The 18,074-nt window shown below is 52.8% G+C and overlaps 1 protein-coding gene across 1 annotated transcript in view; it reads left to right on the plus strand.

Annotated features, from left to right (window-relative positions):
• The first annotated feature begins 2,012 nt into the window (after positions 1-2,012).
• Positions 2,013-18,074, plus strand: part of LOC122372171 (kin of IRRE-like protein 3) — a 45,979-nt gene continuing 29,917 nt past the window's right edge. The window contains exon 1 of the mRNA XM_043349065.1: positions 2,013-2,301. Within this exon, the coding sequence (XP_043205000.1) occupies positions 2,241-2,301 (61 nt within the window). The 5' untranslated portion in view covers positions 2,013-2,240. The remainder of the gene's footprint in view (positions 2,302-18,074) is intronic.

Consider the following 18,074-nt stretch of genomic DNA (forward strand, 5'->3'; position numbering starts at 1 on the left):
TCATCTAACTATAATGCTTACCAATTTTTTTATAGCTGGTTGAAAGTATTAGATGCATTGATGATAATTACCGAGCGTAATTCGATTCTATCCCGTCTTCATCCAGAAGTTTAAGTGTTCTCGGGTCAGTGATTTTGCACCGTGAATCAGCGAGCTTGTTTGAGTTTAAACTCAGCTAATCAAAGCCCAGCTTCGGACGACGGCCACGACGTAATCTTCAATGACTTTTGATCAAGCTTGACACCGAGTTCAGGACAGCGCGCTCCAGGGCACGGCTGATTAACTGGGGAAACACAGCGTCGCACAAAGAGTGTCGGAAAATGCAGGGAAGACGTCCTGCACTGCGACGGGCTTGAAGGCTGAGACGAGCTGCCGAAAGTTGCTAGACAAAGTTTGTGTTTTCAGAATGTGAAAGGGAGTTTTACTGTAAACTCGGATGGCAGAACGTCCTTATTAAAAACACCTTGTGCGTGCCTATGTACTATACGTTTATATTACAGCTATACACTCTTCAATGTTTTATGAATTTATATTGTGAAATTTAAATAAGTTACTTCTAGCAATAGAAGGGAACAATTGCCTTGTGGAATCCTGGCCCTGATATTTCCAAATTCCAATATCACTTTGTAAGCCACAAAGTCCGTTTCTTTTGTCTCTATCGGATCTGAGCGCCCACCATCTTTCAGAGACATTCGTCATCCGCTGCCTGCAAAAACACTCCGCAGCGGCGCCCTGCGTACCTCATCATTTCTTCGCTCCTGTTTCCCCATTCCGCCTCCGCGGGCCGTCGAGTGTCGACTGCGGCACTTCCGGCGCGCTCTCCGGGCGTGGTGGCGGTCGTGGCGCGGACGACCACCTCTCCCCATCGCTCCCCGTGGTGTCGCCGGGCCTTTTTACGGCAGCTTGCCCCGCGTCTGATCGATTACCCTGACAGAGGGTCGGCCTCCTCCCCTGCGCTGACGCCTGGCGAGACGACCGTGGCGCGATGGCGACAAACGCGCCGGGATGACGGTGGCATGTGGAGCTAATTGCGACAAATCGGAGACGCGAGAAGCTTGTGGGCAGGATGGATTCCATCGGTGACCTGCCGGAGACGGCAGCCGGTCGCATTGCTTCATGAAATTCAGGAGTAACTATAAGTAGCATAGATTCTTCTACGTACACGTCAATCACACCCTGAGGACCAGCGCGACACCTGACGACTAAAATGTCACGTCAACGACAGTGCCTACACGGGTGGTGTTCCTGAGATTGACAGGACGCGTCGGGACCCAGCAGGAATCCGCACCAGAGAGCCGACCCCCGCGGGCGTCGAGCGCCTGTCTGGACCACACTGGGCGTGTCAGGGGCGCCTTTGGGAGTGTCGGGGGCGCAGGGGCGCCCGGCGAACGCTGACGGCAGTTCCGGGGCACGTGGCGGGGTGTCACCTCGTGGCGCGTGATCCCTGGGGGACGCCCGTGGCGGTCTCCCGTCTCCCCTCTCGCCCCCCGCGGCGCGACGAGGGTGTGATTTTGGCAGCAGCTGTGGCCGTGGCGTGGCTGGTATTGAATAGGAGTCAATACGTTCTATATACACACGCTTTATCAGTGCGTGGAAGGTCGTCATAACTTGAAAACCCCCCACTTGGAACGCAAACTTCACTGTTCTTCGTACTTGAGCGGGTAGTCTTGTAGCTTCTGTGATGCAGCCTCAAGCAGAAGTTGCCGGCCTGCCGGAGAAAGATATGAAAGGCCTCAACGGAGGTCGCATTAGGGTAATTACCTCTCGAGTCTCTCGGCCTCGCCGGGACGCATTCCAATGGCGGCAGTGCACGTCAAAACAGCCAACATCTTCCCTTGTTATGGCGCGCCGACGTCTGCTCGGCTCATTACCAGGTATTTACCGATCGTTCCGACTGCCGACATTCACTGGAGTCGCCTCCAGAGGCGCTGACTCGGGCGGTCGGGTGGCCGGGTGGACGCCCCGGCGCGCGCCGCCGCACGCGGCTGCCGCCGGCGCTGAGGCGGCGGACCGGCGGACCGGCGGCGGTCGGCGGCGGTCGGCCGTCCGTCGGCGGACGCGGAGCCGATCAGTCGCTCCCAGACCGGCAAGGGGAGGGTACGCGCCGCCCGGCGTCCGCAGGTGGCCGTGACGGGACTGGCGCGTGGTGCTGATGTGTGTTAGTGAAGTGGTGCGCGCAGTGCAGTGGTGCTGGTGACGCGCTGGTGTGAGATGTGAGGTGATAGACTCGCAGTAGGAGAATGGGTGCGGAGTGGGCCGCCGCGCTGCTCCTGGCTGCCGTTCTCGCTCTAGTGAACGCAGGTGAGTGGAACGACCGCCACCGCGCGCCGCCACACCGCGTGGTGAGCCGGCGCGCACGGTCCATCAACACACCCACCGGCACGGGTCTGTGATCCGCACCGGTGCGTGTTCTCACCCAGTATGTGATCATGCCTCGCCATGATCGCACGATGTTCTCGGCGCTCGGTCCGGGGACCGAACGGCGGATTTTCACGTCCTTTGTTCGCGTGGTGACGGATCTCCGAGGTGGGATGTTTTTGTGGCGCTCGCCCCCGATTCGCCGGCGTCTGGCAGCGCGGGCCGCTCCAAATCATCCATCCCCAGCGCGCAGCTGTTACCCATGATCAGGGTGGTTCCCAGATCGTCGGTGACTCACGAGTTTCGTACCGAACGACACGAAATGAGCGAATCCAACTGGCAATGAAAGAATGTACCGACGACTATCAGTGATCATCAGGATATATTCAAACAACACCACAAAGTCAAAATCCACTGGTCTCTGGAGAGATGGATAAAGCTCGAACAAAAATTCTAGTACAGCTTCTGTTTTAAAGCAATGCCATTAAAAAGCAACTTTCGCCGTTGTAACTAGCAATAGATCAGAAACACAGAGGGACTGATGCATTGGCGTGGTGATGGAACATTCACCCAGTTCGAAATCTTGGCCTCGCCTCCCGTGTTTTATTGCATTTTTATAACCCGCTAAAGGGCCTTTGACACATTTGGCTATTTGCGTAATACTAATTTTGTCTAATGGATTGACTGCGATATAATCAGAAGCTAGTACCTACAGGATTTGTAGTTACGTAAGGGGGGTGATTAAGCATGCAACTTAGCCGTGCGTTTGGATTCCTCGTAACTTGTCAATGAGATTGGATGGGGTAATTTGTGGTTTGCTTCTCTTCACTCCCAATTAACATTTCAAACAAGATTCTAAATTGGTGTCACTTCAAGGATGTATGAGGTATTTCAATCGCTCTGTCTTCTATGGTATACACGAAATGTTTTCAGCACGGTGCACCCTGCTATGACCGTCTCCGAGTCGTTACGTTTCTGTGCCTCGTACCGCCGTTTCCGCCGCAGTATCGCTCTGGTCCTGCGGCCAAATTTCGGCGGTGTAAACTGCCGACCGCCGCCCGCCGCTTCACCGATACAATCGCCTCGGGCACTTACGGCCAGACCGAGTGTAATTTACGAGAACACCGCATGCATATTGCGCGGGAGCTTTCACCTTGATACACTGCCCATTAATGTCCCGAACAGCGTGTCGGGACTACCGAAAATTCAGCGGGCTTTCTCCTGAGGTCTGATGGTGGTGAATTTGTTGGAACTTCTATCGCTGCCGCAGGAGGAATCTCAGCAGGCCGATGAATGAATGAGTCGAAACATTCATAAATCTTCGTTCGAGACTGGGCGTCGTATTCTCTGACAGTGCAGCATTAGCGGCGAGTGAATGTAAAGCGCAATATAAATGGCTACAAAGAGGGTCAAAGGGTTGAGCGATGATCCACCGAGCGATGATTAATGCACCTGGACGTAACGGTAGTCCGAATTGAGCCGTTGAGCCGGTCATCTGGCCACGTTTAGCACTCATTTTGTGCAAAAGCGGCCAGTTACGCTCTCATCGTGAAATAAAAGCACCTCATCATTGGTCAATCCGTCCTCATTTTCGCTCGACATGGAGCCGAGACTGCTGATGACCCCGACCCCGCCTCCACCATTGTGAGCACCTGACCTCATACCAGAGCCGACCCCAGCGTGTGCCTGAGCTCAGCGCCTCCCCATCAAGTCCACCCACCCACCCTCCGCCTCGGCGGCCCATGGTCCGAATAAGCTCCCGTTCACGGGCCGTATTCGTGAGCACGAACCGTTTTGGTAGCGTCTGGGACCGTCTCAGTCGGACCGTCCCAGCGCGCCGAGGTTGAATGTCGGTCCGCGCCCGCGGACAGCTCGGCCGTCTCATAGCGGCGACTGAATGGCTCTAACCGGGTCTCCTAATCTGGCCTGAACGGCACTGAAGGAGACGGAGAGAAGTGAGCGGCTATAGCGGCGGTGGGAGACGACCCCACTCGGCCGGCCTCCAAACGACGGCCGCCAGACGCTGCCCCGTCATCAGCGGAAGACTAATATCCTCTCCATTTCACTGTGAACTGCCCCGAATGAGCCGTGCGAACTGCCCTAAATGAGCCCTGCTATAATGGTCGCTTAACCCAAACTGCTAAACGTGCACTTCGCTGACTTGATGACAGGATGTTTCCGCTCACCTCACCTCTCAGCATATTCATGCTGCATTATGCAATAATACCTATTTGTGATGTTAAATGGCTGCCATTCAAGTTCACAGGTGGACATATACGAGTATGATAAACCACCGAAGACTAATGGGTCAGTTATCCGTTATATCCTATCTCATTCTCTTGTGAATGTTTCAATCACATCACTGCCCTCACCTATATGTACAACCTTTTCCCAGCCAGTGACCACATGACCCCACCCTCAGGGCGCTGTTCGCGGTATCCGTCTGTGTTCGCAGCAATTCCTGGGCACACATCCTCATCCATTGATCCCTGTAGACACGGGAGAGCCGGCCTGGATCCTGGCAGATCATGTGTACACCAATCGCCTCTCCCTGGGGTGCTGGGGAAACGGAGATCTCCTGGTCTTGGGGGAGCGCGTTGGCGCTATGAGTAAGGATAACATTGGCTATGCTTTCCCCCGCCTTGCTGATACTAACCAAGGCATGGAAGAATGAAAGTGGATAAAGCAATTGGACTTATTCTTCCCGTGCAGGATTCTAGTTCGAGGCGGAATGCAGATTCAGAGGCGTCTCAACGACCCGCCGCGGACGAAACTGACCATTCATCCAAGAAATGGGCGACCCGGCCCGGAAAGATCTCGCCTTAATAGCGCACAAGGGTCTCTTCACATACAATATTTACCGCCCCCAGTAGTCAGCTATGCCCGGCATGCATATGCATATGCATTATGTATGCGGCATTGCGGCGGTTCGTCTTTGGCGCACTGCACAGGGGCGGTGGCAAACTTTGTGTTCTCCCTGGAGAAAACAGTCCACAACTCAAAATCTGCTCGGTCGGGCCTTACTAACGTTGCGCCATTCTGTGCGGGAATAACAGCCGGTGTGAGGCACGACGTCGCATTCATTATATCTGCCGCGTGGATATAACGTGGTAACTGCTATGCGCCTGACGTACAGCGCTAAGTACGTTATGTGAAGACGGGTTGTGCAATGTGCGGTGGTGCAGAGCGGCGCCTTCTGTTGTGCGCTCAGCGCTCTGTGATCTCCCAACTGGTTGAAGTTGGGAGAACAGGAAACACGAAATGCATCCGACTGCGTGGATGGATCTTACTGAGCCGACTAATCGGCCACCGACCTTTCAGCGTTTTCGATGGAGCAACAACGTCTTTGAATCGTGCCGCCATTAGGTAACAGACACAAGCGAAAACACGGGAAGCCGCTGCGTGGTGGTACACACGCGGAAAGGTCGTCTTGTCGCCGCGGAAAGGTCACAGCTTTATCGCCCGCAGCGTCGCCGACTTGTTGCCCGTTCTAACGATCCAACAGTCGACCACGCGACCGACGAGAGTTTCCCAGCTGAAAGCACCGACCTAACAAGTTACAAAGCGTCGGTGGACCACGGACTAAAGACCCCCGCCAGAATACCGCCTCACCGTCCGACTGCCCAGCCACCGCTCGCTGCCCAATGTCCACCGCTCCGCCCACCGCCCAGCCGCCCACCGCGACCATTGCCCACCGCCCACCGCCAACCGCCCACCGCCAACCGCCCACCGCTCTACCACCGCCCACCGCCCACCACCCCACCGCTCTACCACCGTCCCACCGCCCACCACCCCACCGCTCTACCACCACCCACCGCCCACCACCCAGACAGACTACAGATCCGCCACCACCCTAACGCCTCGCCGAACCGACCCACCGCCCACCACCCCACCGCTCTACCACCGTCCCACCGCCCACCACCCCACCGCTCTACCACCGTCCCACCGCCCACCGCCCAGACAGACTACAGATCCGCCACCACCCTAACGCCTCGCCGAACCGACCCGCCGCCCACCGCCCCACCAACCCACCGAGCACCGTCTCGTCCGGGCGGTTGCTGACCGCCTCTGCAGTCTAAGGGGAGATTGATGTGATCCCTGCGGCGCCGGAGAGGCCAGCCTTCATCCCACGGTCGGCTCGGGGTCGAGGTTGGGGGTGAGGGAGGGGGTAGAGGGGAGAAGATCGGGGTCGAGGAGTTTTCTGAGCACGTGCTGACCGGACGCTGGAGATCGTTATACTCCTCTTCGCACTCCCGATAATCCTTACATCAGTCATGAGAGGCATTTTTCCCATTGTATAGCATTCATGCTGCATAGTTCGTCGGTTGTAAGCATACTGTATAAATATTTGCCATTGGTTCATTTTGTTGCTCGGAATGCTAGGCTGTAGCCCCCATGCACCAAGTCAAAACGAGTCTGTGATAAACTGCTCCGGGGACTCTTTCATTCAAACGGACATTTATTTTGCCGGCGAGACCAACCGAAGTGTCATAGTGAACGCCTTTGATCATCAATCTTAACTCAAGAAAGCACTCGTCTTCTGTCCTAAATAGACTGTTAGCGTTCAGAGTTAGCTGTTAGTTCATACGGAACACGTACCACTGACTTCATCATGCATGGTTATTTGATGCAACGCACTTTGGTCCTGCTCCGTTATGCATTTCTCCGATTTTCGCTTCATGAATGGCTGAGTTACCCGTATGCGTCAGTGGATGCTCTTTGAACTCGGCTGAACTCTAGCGCTCACTGCAGCTACAAATGGCGCTCGTATGAGTGCGTTCTGGAACGGAAGTAATGCACTCGACACTTCATTAAGTCCTGGGGAGTTATGATGCCCATATGTATACTGATGATATTTAGGCGTATGTTCAGCTGGGTCGAGCTTAGCTTTGATTAACTTCACGTAGACTGATGTCATTATCAGCTTTGCTTATTGCTAGTCACAAGTATGAAGAGGCAAAACAAACGTTTTTGGTTAAATTTTAAGGGTAGGAAATACAACTTCTACATATATACCTCCATTTGACTTTCAAGGAAGACATGTGACTGAGCCTGAAAACGTATTGTCCCTGGTAAGAGCTCCTCTTTTGGCTGAAGCTATTTCGCGCATTACGGCAATTTCTCGGTCACCGCACGCCATATACGTATTTGGCGCGTTCTGTCCCCTAACGTGCGTGCCAGTCAATGCGGCGTGCTCTGATATGACGAATGGGCGGGCGTCTCTTCCGCCCCCGCCTCCCCCCCCCCGGCCGATGGTCGGTCGGTCGTCCGTCTCGTGCCGTCCAGAATCAATGCCTATTGCCCCCGGGTCCGGTGCGGGCCTTTGTCCAGACCTCCCACGAGAGGTCCACAGGCCGCTCCGACCCACGTCCGTATGGATATTGCTCTCGTCTGAATGGGCCTTACACCCTACTCGTATGCCTCTCCCGATATGCATATATCTTCAAAAGACATGCTTCCACGAGTAAGCGAACGTGACGGCACCCGATCGACTGTAAAGCACTGGGTCGAACCGACGTCCATGAGTCTTTTTGATGTTTGATTTATGCGCGCCTCGGAGCATTAGCCTCGGTCGCTGATCTGACAAAAGCTCTCCCGGCGCCAAGTGGTGGCGACAGAGGCCGTCGTCGAATCTGTCGACGTTCTGAATTCTCGTATTGAGATGTCCTTACAGCGGGTGAGTGCGGTGCTAAGAGTTATGCAGCCGATGGGTCGATTGACGTCTGTCAGGCACTGTCGACAGTTGCTGAGGAAATGGGGCGCCTCAGCTATCGATATGGTTACTCTGGGAGTGACTGCTTGGTATAGGGTTTGGAGGAGGCGCTTTCTGCTGCTCCGGGGAGGTCTGGGTTTGAGTGGCGGGGAGAGCTTACTGCATCCGTCCCGGAGAGCTGTAGACACCCTGCAGTCGGCACAGTCCAGTCCTGAGGGGCTGGTTGTCAGAGTTGGACCGACGTAATGATCGTTTCTGTGTTTGACGGATACCCGTCGCCTCAACACGTGGTTAGATTGAGATGGAGAAGATTGAAGGCCATTTGGAAGAATCCTCTCAAATCCCACATTTCCCGAGTGTGTCACCCGATGCTGTAAGCATGCTGTCCCGTTCCCACCCGTCTGCTAAGCTGCGCGTTTCCTCTCCATTCGTTCGGCTGTCACCGTCGATCCATCAGTGGCCGTTTCTCTGGTGGGGCGCGTGCCACCGCGCCGCACCTCACTCGCTCACCGCCCGGCGCCGGGTCTCGCCAACGCTGGGTACCGGGCGGCGGGGCTCGCCGCCCATCCGGCCATCCGTCTCTGGGACGCGTGGACGGCGCGCGTCGGCTGCCGCCGCCACCTCCGCCCGCTCCGACTCCGGTTTCGCGTCTGTTTTCGGCTGTCTGCGGCTACTGTCTTTGTTTCCACTGGCAGTGACGAGTGGCTGGCGCTCTGCAAAGCCCAGCTCACACCATGGGCGTGAGCACTGAGCATAGAGCAATAGTGTTGCGTAAAGGAGTAGAGATTAGAAAATTTAAAACAAGACACCTTTGCATAGCTAGCTCAATCTTTTGGCAGGTGTGTGCCTCACTTCAAGAAGTCTCCAGGCTTCCGTTTGTCATCAAATAAGCCTAAGCGACGACGGCCGGCGTTGGTATGTGCGGCGCTGGCACACGCGTATAGTATGCTGATTGCTGGTGGTCCCCTGTCTCGGTTCTCAAGCCCACGTGTTGTGTAGCACGTGGACTGATAAGGACGCAATCACGCTAGACAAACTGACGAACAATCGCAAACTTCTGCTGAAAATTCCGGTCACGTTCACCTGATGTGATTTACCGAGCGCCGTGCCTGAAAAATCGCTTTGTGAAGAGCGGATGGCGAAATCCCCTGCCACTCCTTCACTAGTCTGTCCAATGTTCCGGACTTCTGAGATCCATTTGCAGGCAAAAGACATCAGGGTGAGAGTTTGAAATGAATGGCTCCAATCGACACGGTGACGGCACAAATCGAACTGTACGCTGCCGATAAACAAGCTGTCATATTGGGATACGCAGTGAATAGCTGCAATCTACCAAATCCAGTGTGCAATCCATTTCTACCCGGAGAAGTTGTCAAGGACCTTATTTGTAGATTGGATGGAGAGAAAAACGTCAGGCTTATCGGAGTGTGAATTATGTATAGTGGTGTTTTGTAGCTTATGTAAGTACCGCTATGTTTATGCTCGACTTGCTTCTTGATCGGCAGCTATAGAGAAATGAGGGTCGGAAGAGGAGACAGCGTTTGTTTGCTCCAATGCTGCAGTCTAACTTTGCAGCAGACAGCGACGAAACCGATAGGAGGCACAACTTTACGTTACGTTTGTAAATTTAGGTACAGTCTTTTCGAGCACTGGTGCCGAGCATGCTATTGATCATGCCGTTAATTGCATTAATTGTCATTGAATATAAGCTTCGTGGCGGGAGGTAGGTATCTTTATTCTGGTAGGACCGGCGCATGCCTATCACCATCAAACACCCGAACGGTGGAAGTCAATCTCGGGAGCTCCCTGGGGCCCTGACAATATCATCGTATCGCCATAGTGTGACCACGCACTGACGCCGGCTATGTGGGCCATCTCCATCCATCGAGGGGGGGTGAAAGAGGGGGGCACCCTCACGACTCTGCCGTTATCTGGGCATCCGACCGCCGTTCAAGTTGAGCCAACGACGCCGTTTCTTACCTAGACGGCGCCGGGCGGTAGAGACCTGCGGTCGTACACTGGCGCAGCGCTGGAGGACGTTTGGGGATGGCAGGACACGTTTGTAAGACGTTGGAGGCGCTTATGGGATGTTGGGAGATGCAATATAACGCTAGAATGTGTTTGGGGACCATGGCTAGCGGTGGAGGGTATGGACAACATGCTGGGAGACGTTCGAAAAATTGGAAAAGTTATGGAACTTTGAGAGACGTTAGGAGATGTGGAAAGACGTTTGAAGTCTTAAGTGGACGTGAGAAGACGTTTCAGGATTTTAAAGGGCTTAGAATGTTAAGGTATTGGATTTGTACATATAAACGTTCGATATATCTAACTTCCTCGCACCATACAGTTTCGCACGGCATAGAAAATATTGAGCCGTCGCTCTGGCTCGGACATTTACTGCACGCCAGGGCCTGACTTTTAGTGGATGCTGGGTCGAACATTTCGTGCGCGCTTGGTCGGACGTTTAGTGAACGTTGTCCTGATTTGACCCTGTGTTCACGGTCCAACGGACCTCGCGATGGCTCCGGATGAGGGAGCTGACGTCAAGTGTCTCCGCTGATATCTCTATGAGATTCAGCGGAAGTTCGCGCCAATGGAGCACTGCTAGAACGGGCCGAGGTCCCCCTCCCACATCCAGCTCATAGACGCTCCAATGGAATCCAAGGTCAGACGCATAAATGGTCCCCTCTTGGCTGCCCTCACAGTAGGGGGCTGGTGATAAAGTGACGGATACTGGTCCCAATCTGTCGACTACGTTTCCATCCTCATACACACCGACAAGCATTCCACAAGTACTCACGTCTCTGAATCACCGATGGTAACGTTTTTAGGCATCCACGAAGCGCTTCGCTTCAATGGAATCCTGACATATCATCTGGCTTACCAACAATAACAAACCATGCATCAGCATGGAAGCGCATCGAGCCGCGTCTGTAGCTGTTTCCGCCACAGCTGGATATCGCTCCAGTTTGCTTTCAGTTCGTGTCAACTGGTCTCACCGCGAGACGGGGAGAGACCACATTTCATTGCGCCATCGCTGGGAGAGGCGAGCACCTGCTGCTGTCGGTCGGGGGGATCTAACTCTGTGACGGGAAGTGGGGGAGGGGTGTTACTGAGTGGGATGGGACCGGCACCGGGCTGGGAAGCGCTGTCACTACATGGTTGCTAAACTGGAGGGGCGACATTTGTCACTGGATTTGGATGGGGCTGGAATGAGGCCTAGACTGTTGCGATAGGCTGGCAGGGCTATCACTGGGCTGGGAGGGGAATGTCGCTGAACTTTGTTGAGAATGGAAGGAGGGCTAAGGGGGGTTTCCGTTAGGCCTGGAGAGAGATGGATGGCATTGTCATTGGGGTGGTGAGTTTCTTAGCCGTTCTCATGCTGTCCTGTCACTGTTTCCATTAAAACATTTGTTTGAACAGGCTGCCTTTTCTTGGAGCGTTCTTGCTATTTGCATAATGGTAGCAACGATTAATAACATGAGTAATTGTATGTCGTCTGCGAAAAATGACTGGCTGCTATTTTTACTTCAGATCTAGGAACCATGCTTTGGTACTCTAGAACGGTAGTCAGAACTAAGAACCCGGCCTGCCTCCCTGTTTAATGAAATCCAAAGTTATTTTGTTGTTAGGTATGCGCGAATTTATACGTTATCAGCGATCTCTACGATGCTTAACGTTCGCTTGACCGGCGCTTGCCCCATTGGTTGAGATATTCTCTTTAATAACGTTTTTATTTAATCTTGGTGGGCCATAAATGTAGATAGCAGCGAAATTCTGCTTGTTCATGGTGACGTTAAGTGTCCCATTAGACTGTAGGAAGTTGAATATTTACTCTCCAAAATAGTTGGTTTATAAGATGACCTCGCACTAAAGCGAAATATAACCCAATTTGATCTGACAGCAAGGCGTTAAAAATGTAATACTTTATAGGAGTGTGCTGGAAATTCGTATTTCTCATTACGAATGGGATGTTGCTGCTTATGTACAGTGACCAACCAAAAGTTCAATGATCCGAAAATGTTCATAGTAGGAACAGCTCACATGGCAAGATTTACAGCGCGCTTATCACACATGCAGTCGTTATTTATGCCTCCTTTTCTGTTTTACCATTCTGGGGAGCAGTGGTCGGACCATTTGTTTGGTGCGGACAATATCTGGGCTGGGCGCGATCGGGCCTGTGATGAATTATCCGCGGCCGCTCGGCGGGTTCGACGCCGCGCTGAATGGCGCTGTGATCCGGCAGGAATTGATGCGCGGGCGGCGACACTTCTTCAGGCCTGCTCAGAGCGTGTGACCGATTGGTTCTTTCAGCGGCGACCGACCGCCGGCGGTGGCGAGGGGATCCGTCTCGACCGCGGCGAACTCGATGGATATCAGGGACACGACTGTCTGCCACACTGCGTCAGTGTCAGTGGATGTCACGGACCAAACTGTCGGTTTCACGGAGGATAGAGGGAAATGTGGCGGTGATGACTCATGAGAAGAGACCGGTTCAGCATGATGAGACCAGAGATGGGCGTGCTCCCTCCACTCAGGGCGCTTTAGTTTTGAATCGAACCGTAGGATAACACGGAGACATTTTTATCACTGTCTGTGTCTAAAGTATGTCATCATTCTGCCATATCATATAACAGTTGTTTTGAGCACGACAGCACGGTTATTAGATTCAGAGTAGGCAAGCCGGGCTCAATATATGCATCCAGCTAGAGCTGGCAGCATGCTTTATGGTCGGTCATGTAACAAAGGCCACATAATTTAATGTTCTTGGCTGCCTATAAATCTAAATATTTCGGGCTACTTCTATTCTCAGAGTTGATGGATAGGCCGCTAATGTGATCCTTGGTCTCACAGAGTAGAGGCACAGCAGCGTTAATGGATAAGCCGTTGAGGCGCCGGTGGTTATGATTGAGGTTATTTTCAACCACCCCGGAGCCGTCAGTTGCTCGACTTTGTAATATATCAAAAATGTTGTACCGTCCTATAACAACGTTTTCTTATTGCTTTATAACTTGGTAGTGTGTCGAAACATTCATTCTTGTTAGGAAATCTCCACCAAGTTTTAAGTGAGACGTGATGCATGTATCCACTTATTCGAGGCGACTTTTGGCGGATGTTAGGCCGGGCACTGAGATTGATTAGCCGTTGCTGGGACTACTTGTAATTTTCCCCGTGAGTGAAAATGTAATAACTTGGAATGATTAAGACAAATTCATGTCCTCCGTGTTCGTGACGGCGAATAATGCTCCGGCTTATCCGGGTGTCCGTCCCGCCGGCGGGTCCAACGAGTGACAGCCTACCAATTCATCAACTCAACGCCTGTCCGCGACGCCATGCCTAATTCATGACACGTCAAATCGATACATTTGCATCATGGCTCGTTTGACCTTTATAAAGCAGCGATCGACGACGTTACCAGTTTGCATGCCGCGTCAAGTTCGCTATGCTCGCGAACGATACGCAGAACCGGCGTGGTTTCCCATCGAGAAAGCGGTGACGGACGTCCTCCGTTCACGACCGCCAGTGACAAAACTCGTCCGCTTTATATTTGTCCACTCTAAAGGATGGACGGTGACCAAACGGCAAGTCCGCGGCGCTAAATTTAACACACCAGCGCCGCCCGTGAATGCCAAGTGCGGAAGCTTGTGTCTCCGCGGGGGTTCGGCCACTGCGGATATATAGGAAATTTATGACCGGTCGTTCTTTTTCATTTTTGGATTTACGGCGTCCTTCATCGCCGAAATGTGGCTTTTGGGTTTGATCTTTGGCCCGGTTCGATTGGAAGTGGTACGGCGAAGTATGCGAACGACCATATTCTGGAGTTGACGACTGATGCCAGTGTTCGATGTAGCTCCGGGGATGCGTTGCAACACTGAGCAGGAAGCAGAGAGGTCATGCAGGTTATTTTTTCAAGTCTGTTTCAACAGCGTCGTTATATTGTTTTATACCGTTTTCATGCCATGACATGCAGCGTCGGTCCGTCGGAGATCGCGGTCAGATGACCTCCCACTGTCCCGATCAGCTGACCTCCTACTGTCCCGATCCGCTGACCTCCCACTGTCCCGATCCGCTGACCTCCCACTGTCGCGATCAGATGACCTTCCTCTGACGGATTTCCCCTCGGGGCAGTCCCGCAGGACCCACCGATCGCACTGTTCCTGATATACAGAGCAGCAGCGGCCGTCAGAGTGGCTCGAACACCGCGCACTGCAGACGTGAAATGGCGCGCCGCCCGCCGCCCGGAGCGCGCGACGAATACAAATGTGCCATATTCTGTCAGGAAGTTTTGTGAATTTTATGGGAGAGTTGTGACCTGAAGTATGGTCGTTACTGGCTCAAAGCCATGTGGTTATTGGCTTTTCCCATCACGTGGCGAAATGGGCCAACTTTTCGGGTGGACTCAAGATAGAGTCTGATTATGGTTTTATGGTGATGCTAAGTGGCCGATGTTTGGTTGGAAACCAACGCACCGCCGAGCTGGGAATATCACCGTGACCGATGCGGCGGAGAGGGCACTTCGCTCAGGTCACGTGCGGGTCAGTTTTTATAGGTTTGGCCCGTCCATGTGTTGCTGCCCAGAGACAGTGGGCTCAGGTCAACAGACGGAACTTCAATCAAAGGATGAGACGCTGGTTGCGGTGCGTTTAATGTTAAATAAACCAATTGTCACTTTCTACCGCCCTCGGTCCGTCACTGCCACTGGCATCGCCGTTGATGTGTCACCACCATCGTCTCCCCCTACCACCGCCACTGCCATCACTGCCCCCTATCACCCTCCTCCCCCTCACCATTGTTGCTATCCCCTCTACTGCTACCGTGTGACCTACTGAACCGAGCTGCATATTTCAGTTCGATGGCGCTCAATATTTGATGGGTCCACCGCCCCTGGCAGGATTGATGGCGAGCTGTCGTGCTCTGACCTGATCTGAACTGATATGACCTGATCTGACTCGACCCGAACTCAAACCTGGCCTGGTCCTGCCTATCTGACCTGAACAAACTGGGGAGTTGACACTGTAACATGTTTAGCTTCTAACCCTACTAAACTTATCGCACTAACCCGTCCAAGTGATGAGGTCCTGCATACTTGATAGATTACAATTATTTATTACCAACAGTGAGTTGCAAGGGGTTACGCGAAGACCTGATACAAGGCTCAGCTGATGTGGTTACTGATTCAAGGCTTCATCACCTCCGTAAAACTTGGAGGCGTTCTAAAACGCCGGAAAGGTTTGCGTGTTGACACGCACTGGGGTACACTATGCACGCACGCCTGAATGAAATATGTAAGACAGAGTGGCCCTGGTGCCTGTTCCCACGGGCCAATTAACGGTAAGTGTGGAGCCCATTAACGACTTGTAAGCATTTATAAATCATGGCGTAAACGCCTCGAAATGACTAGTGAAATCAATGTATGCCGACTGTAGGCATGCTTGTTGAATGGACCTTTCCTGACAACCAACCATTCACAGTAAGGGAACCCCATGGTGAGTCCATTTGCGCACCACATGACACAACACTTCTCTAATGTCTGCTCAATGCGTTCAGTTCTCAAATATGATGTAGGTATCATACATTTCCAATTTCAGAAATGCACAACGTGGAACTAAATATCATGTTGACTTACGTTCTTTCTGATTACACACCCTCGTAAACGAGTTTGTACTTTCCAAATTAGTTAAAATCTGGACAATTTCAACTGTTGTTTGGTGAACGACACTTTGAAGAACTCATTAGACAAGAGACATCGCCCGGAATCAAAAGACGCGCTGACTTCTGCCTCTGTGCGTCTTCCCCCGCGCCTGTGATCCCGTCATTTCAGAGGGATTTGTTGGACCTCGTCGTCGCGTTAGGCAATTTCGCAGTGCTTTCGTCCGAGCCCGAGAAAGCCCCGTCCATTTCTCAGCACTTGTTTCCGCTCTTATCGGAGATTATGACATTGGTTGTGACAAATTGCTCTCGGCATTTCGACAAGGGCGCCGCTGTACCGTCCCTCACGGCCGACAATTTGGTACAGAGGCTTCCAGTGCCAGTGTCCTGTAGCTACCGAGGCAGAAGGACGGGTTCCCGGCGCGGTGAACGAGCGAACCTGAGTCGGTCTCACCCCGACCGCCCTGGTTCACTGAGCACGCGGCGCGTGTGAAGGAATGCGGCTGACAGAGCGGCGGAATGCCCAACGGGCCGTGAAATGACACGGACGGCTGCGGCGGAGCGTGCCGTGGATCCGTGCACTGTCCCCCGTCACGGGCAGCTCAGCCCGTCAGTGTCCCCTGTCACGGGACTAGAGCTGGACGGACGGCGCGGTGACATTTAACCCGGCGTGTGACGGCGTGACGCGTCATACGGGTTGACGTGTCAACTGTCTATGCGTCAGTAGTAATGATGATGATGCTCTACAAAGTACACAAAACACGAAGATGTCGGTGACCAAGTCACGATGGGTGAGGAGCTACGTCTTTGTCAAACGATAGGAGTTCATGACGACATTTACCTATTTCTGACAATTTGCCATGATGCAACATTTGTTAATGTGTTGTGCACTTGTGTTTGCCACACATTCTATTCCCCTGGGTTACCTCAGTCGTGTACCTTGAAGACACTCCCCCGGGAAATATTGCGTGCCGAGACGACGGCCAAAAGGAGCTGCGGCAATGGAGGCTGTCAGCAGAGGAAATGTGATTGCATGTGGACTGGACAAACTGTGGCCTCACTGGAGATTGGACTTGGCTTACTGTTTTCAGCTATGGAGGCTTGCGGTAATGCGAGGTTGGGGAATAACGCTCAGTGGTACCCGCGAACAGTGAATACCGAGATTTAGGCTGCATAAGCGGGTTTGTATTCGTGGCTGTGCCTCGTTTTTAGATGTTTGTTGATCTGTGATCTGCCCTTGAGCGCGAGCTTATGCTCAGACCATCTTACCTCCGTGAGTATGGAAGTGCACTTCTCATTTTCAATCCTCTATGTGGTGCATTATTTATGCTCATGCAACCGAGAGCATCAGTCATCACTTCGTTCTCACCTCTGAGCCCGATCCCGTATAAGTTTTATTGTCATACTCGTATTCTCCTGAACTGGGCCCGTGACTCGACACCTCCCTTAGCGACCTCTCCCCAATGATCAGATGCCAGACCTCGCGTCAGCCCACGCTCCGACCCATAGCGACACGCTAACGGTGCTAATTTGGTGGCTGCGACCGTCGGCCGCGGCTCAGCACGCCCCGACATCGACCTTTCGCAGTGACTCGTCGGACCGGCACAGGAGGAGGGACATGCAAGCTTTGCCACTGATACAGCGCCGGGCCATGGGGGAAGTCAGTGGATACCGGCCACGTGCCACGCTGGGCAATAATGTATGTGCCGGCGGCGGGCGTACCTCTCAAATGTTGCATTATACACCATCGGAGCTCGTTTTGGCATTCATTCGACTGTGTTCATTGACAGTCATCAGGGGTGGTACGTTATTTATGGAGACATTTATGCGACACTTATTGGTGCAGTTGTACCGTATAGAGACGTCGGTATGAACAATGGCCCCGTTCGGCTGAGCGGCGTGACGGTACTGGCTGCCCGCTGACCTGATGAATGATTAGCATATACTCGCGTCGTATGAACGATACGAATACCTACAACGCGGAGCCTTAGAGAAGACAATTAGGTGCTACAGCAAGCAAATGTATCAATATGCTTGGGTGACTGGCTTCTTTGAATGTGCTCTGACTTATCTGCCGTTTATCCTTCTATCGCGGTGCTTTATAATTTGTACTTTCTTGTGCTATGCAACACTTATAATTTTTCGCAAATGTTGGTTCCTGTGTTGTTTCCGTGAGAAGTGTCTTTTTAGATTTATAGTCCATTATAATGATAATTGTACCATTATTAGATTACTAAATGAGTTTACCTCTGAAGCGTGCTATTCCATCAATACTTGCTGGAAGTATATCTCTCCCTGGCAGCGCATTTATAAATCATTGTTTCGGCCCGGTTTATCGGATCCCAAGGGGAGT

This window comes from Amphibalanus amphitrite, unplaced genomic scaffold (genome assembly GCF_019059575.1).
Source record: "Amphibalanus amphitrite isolate SeventyFive unplaced genomic scaffold, NRLGWU_Aamphi_draft 001325F_arrow, whole genome shotgun sequence".
Taxonomy (NCBI): Eukaryota; Metazoa; Arthropoda; class Thecostraca; order Balanomorpha; family Balanidae; genus Amphibalanus; species Amphibalanus amphitrite.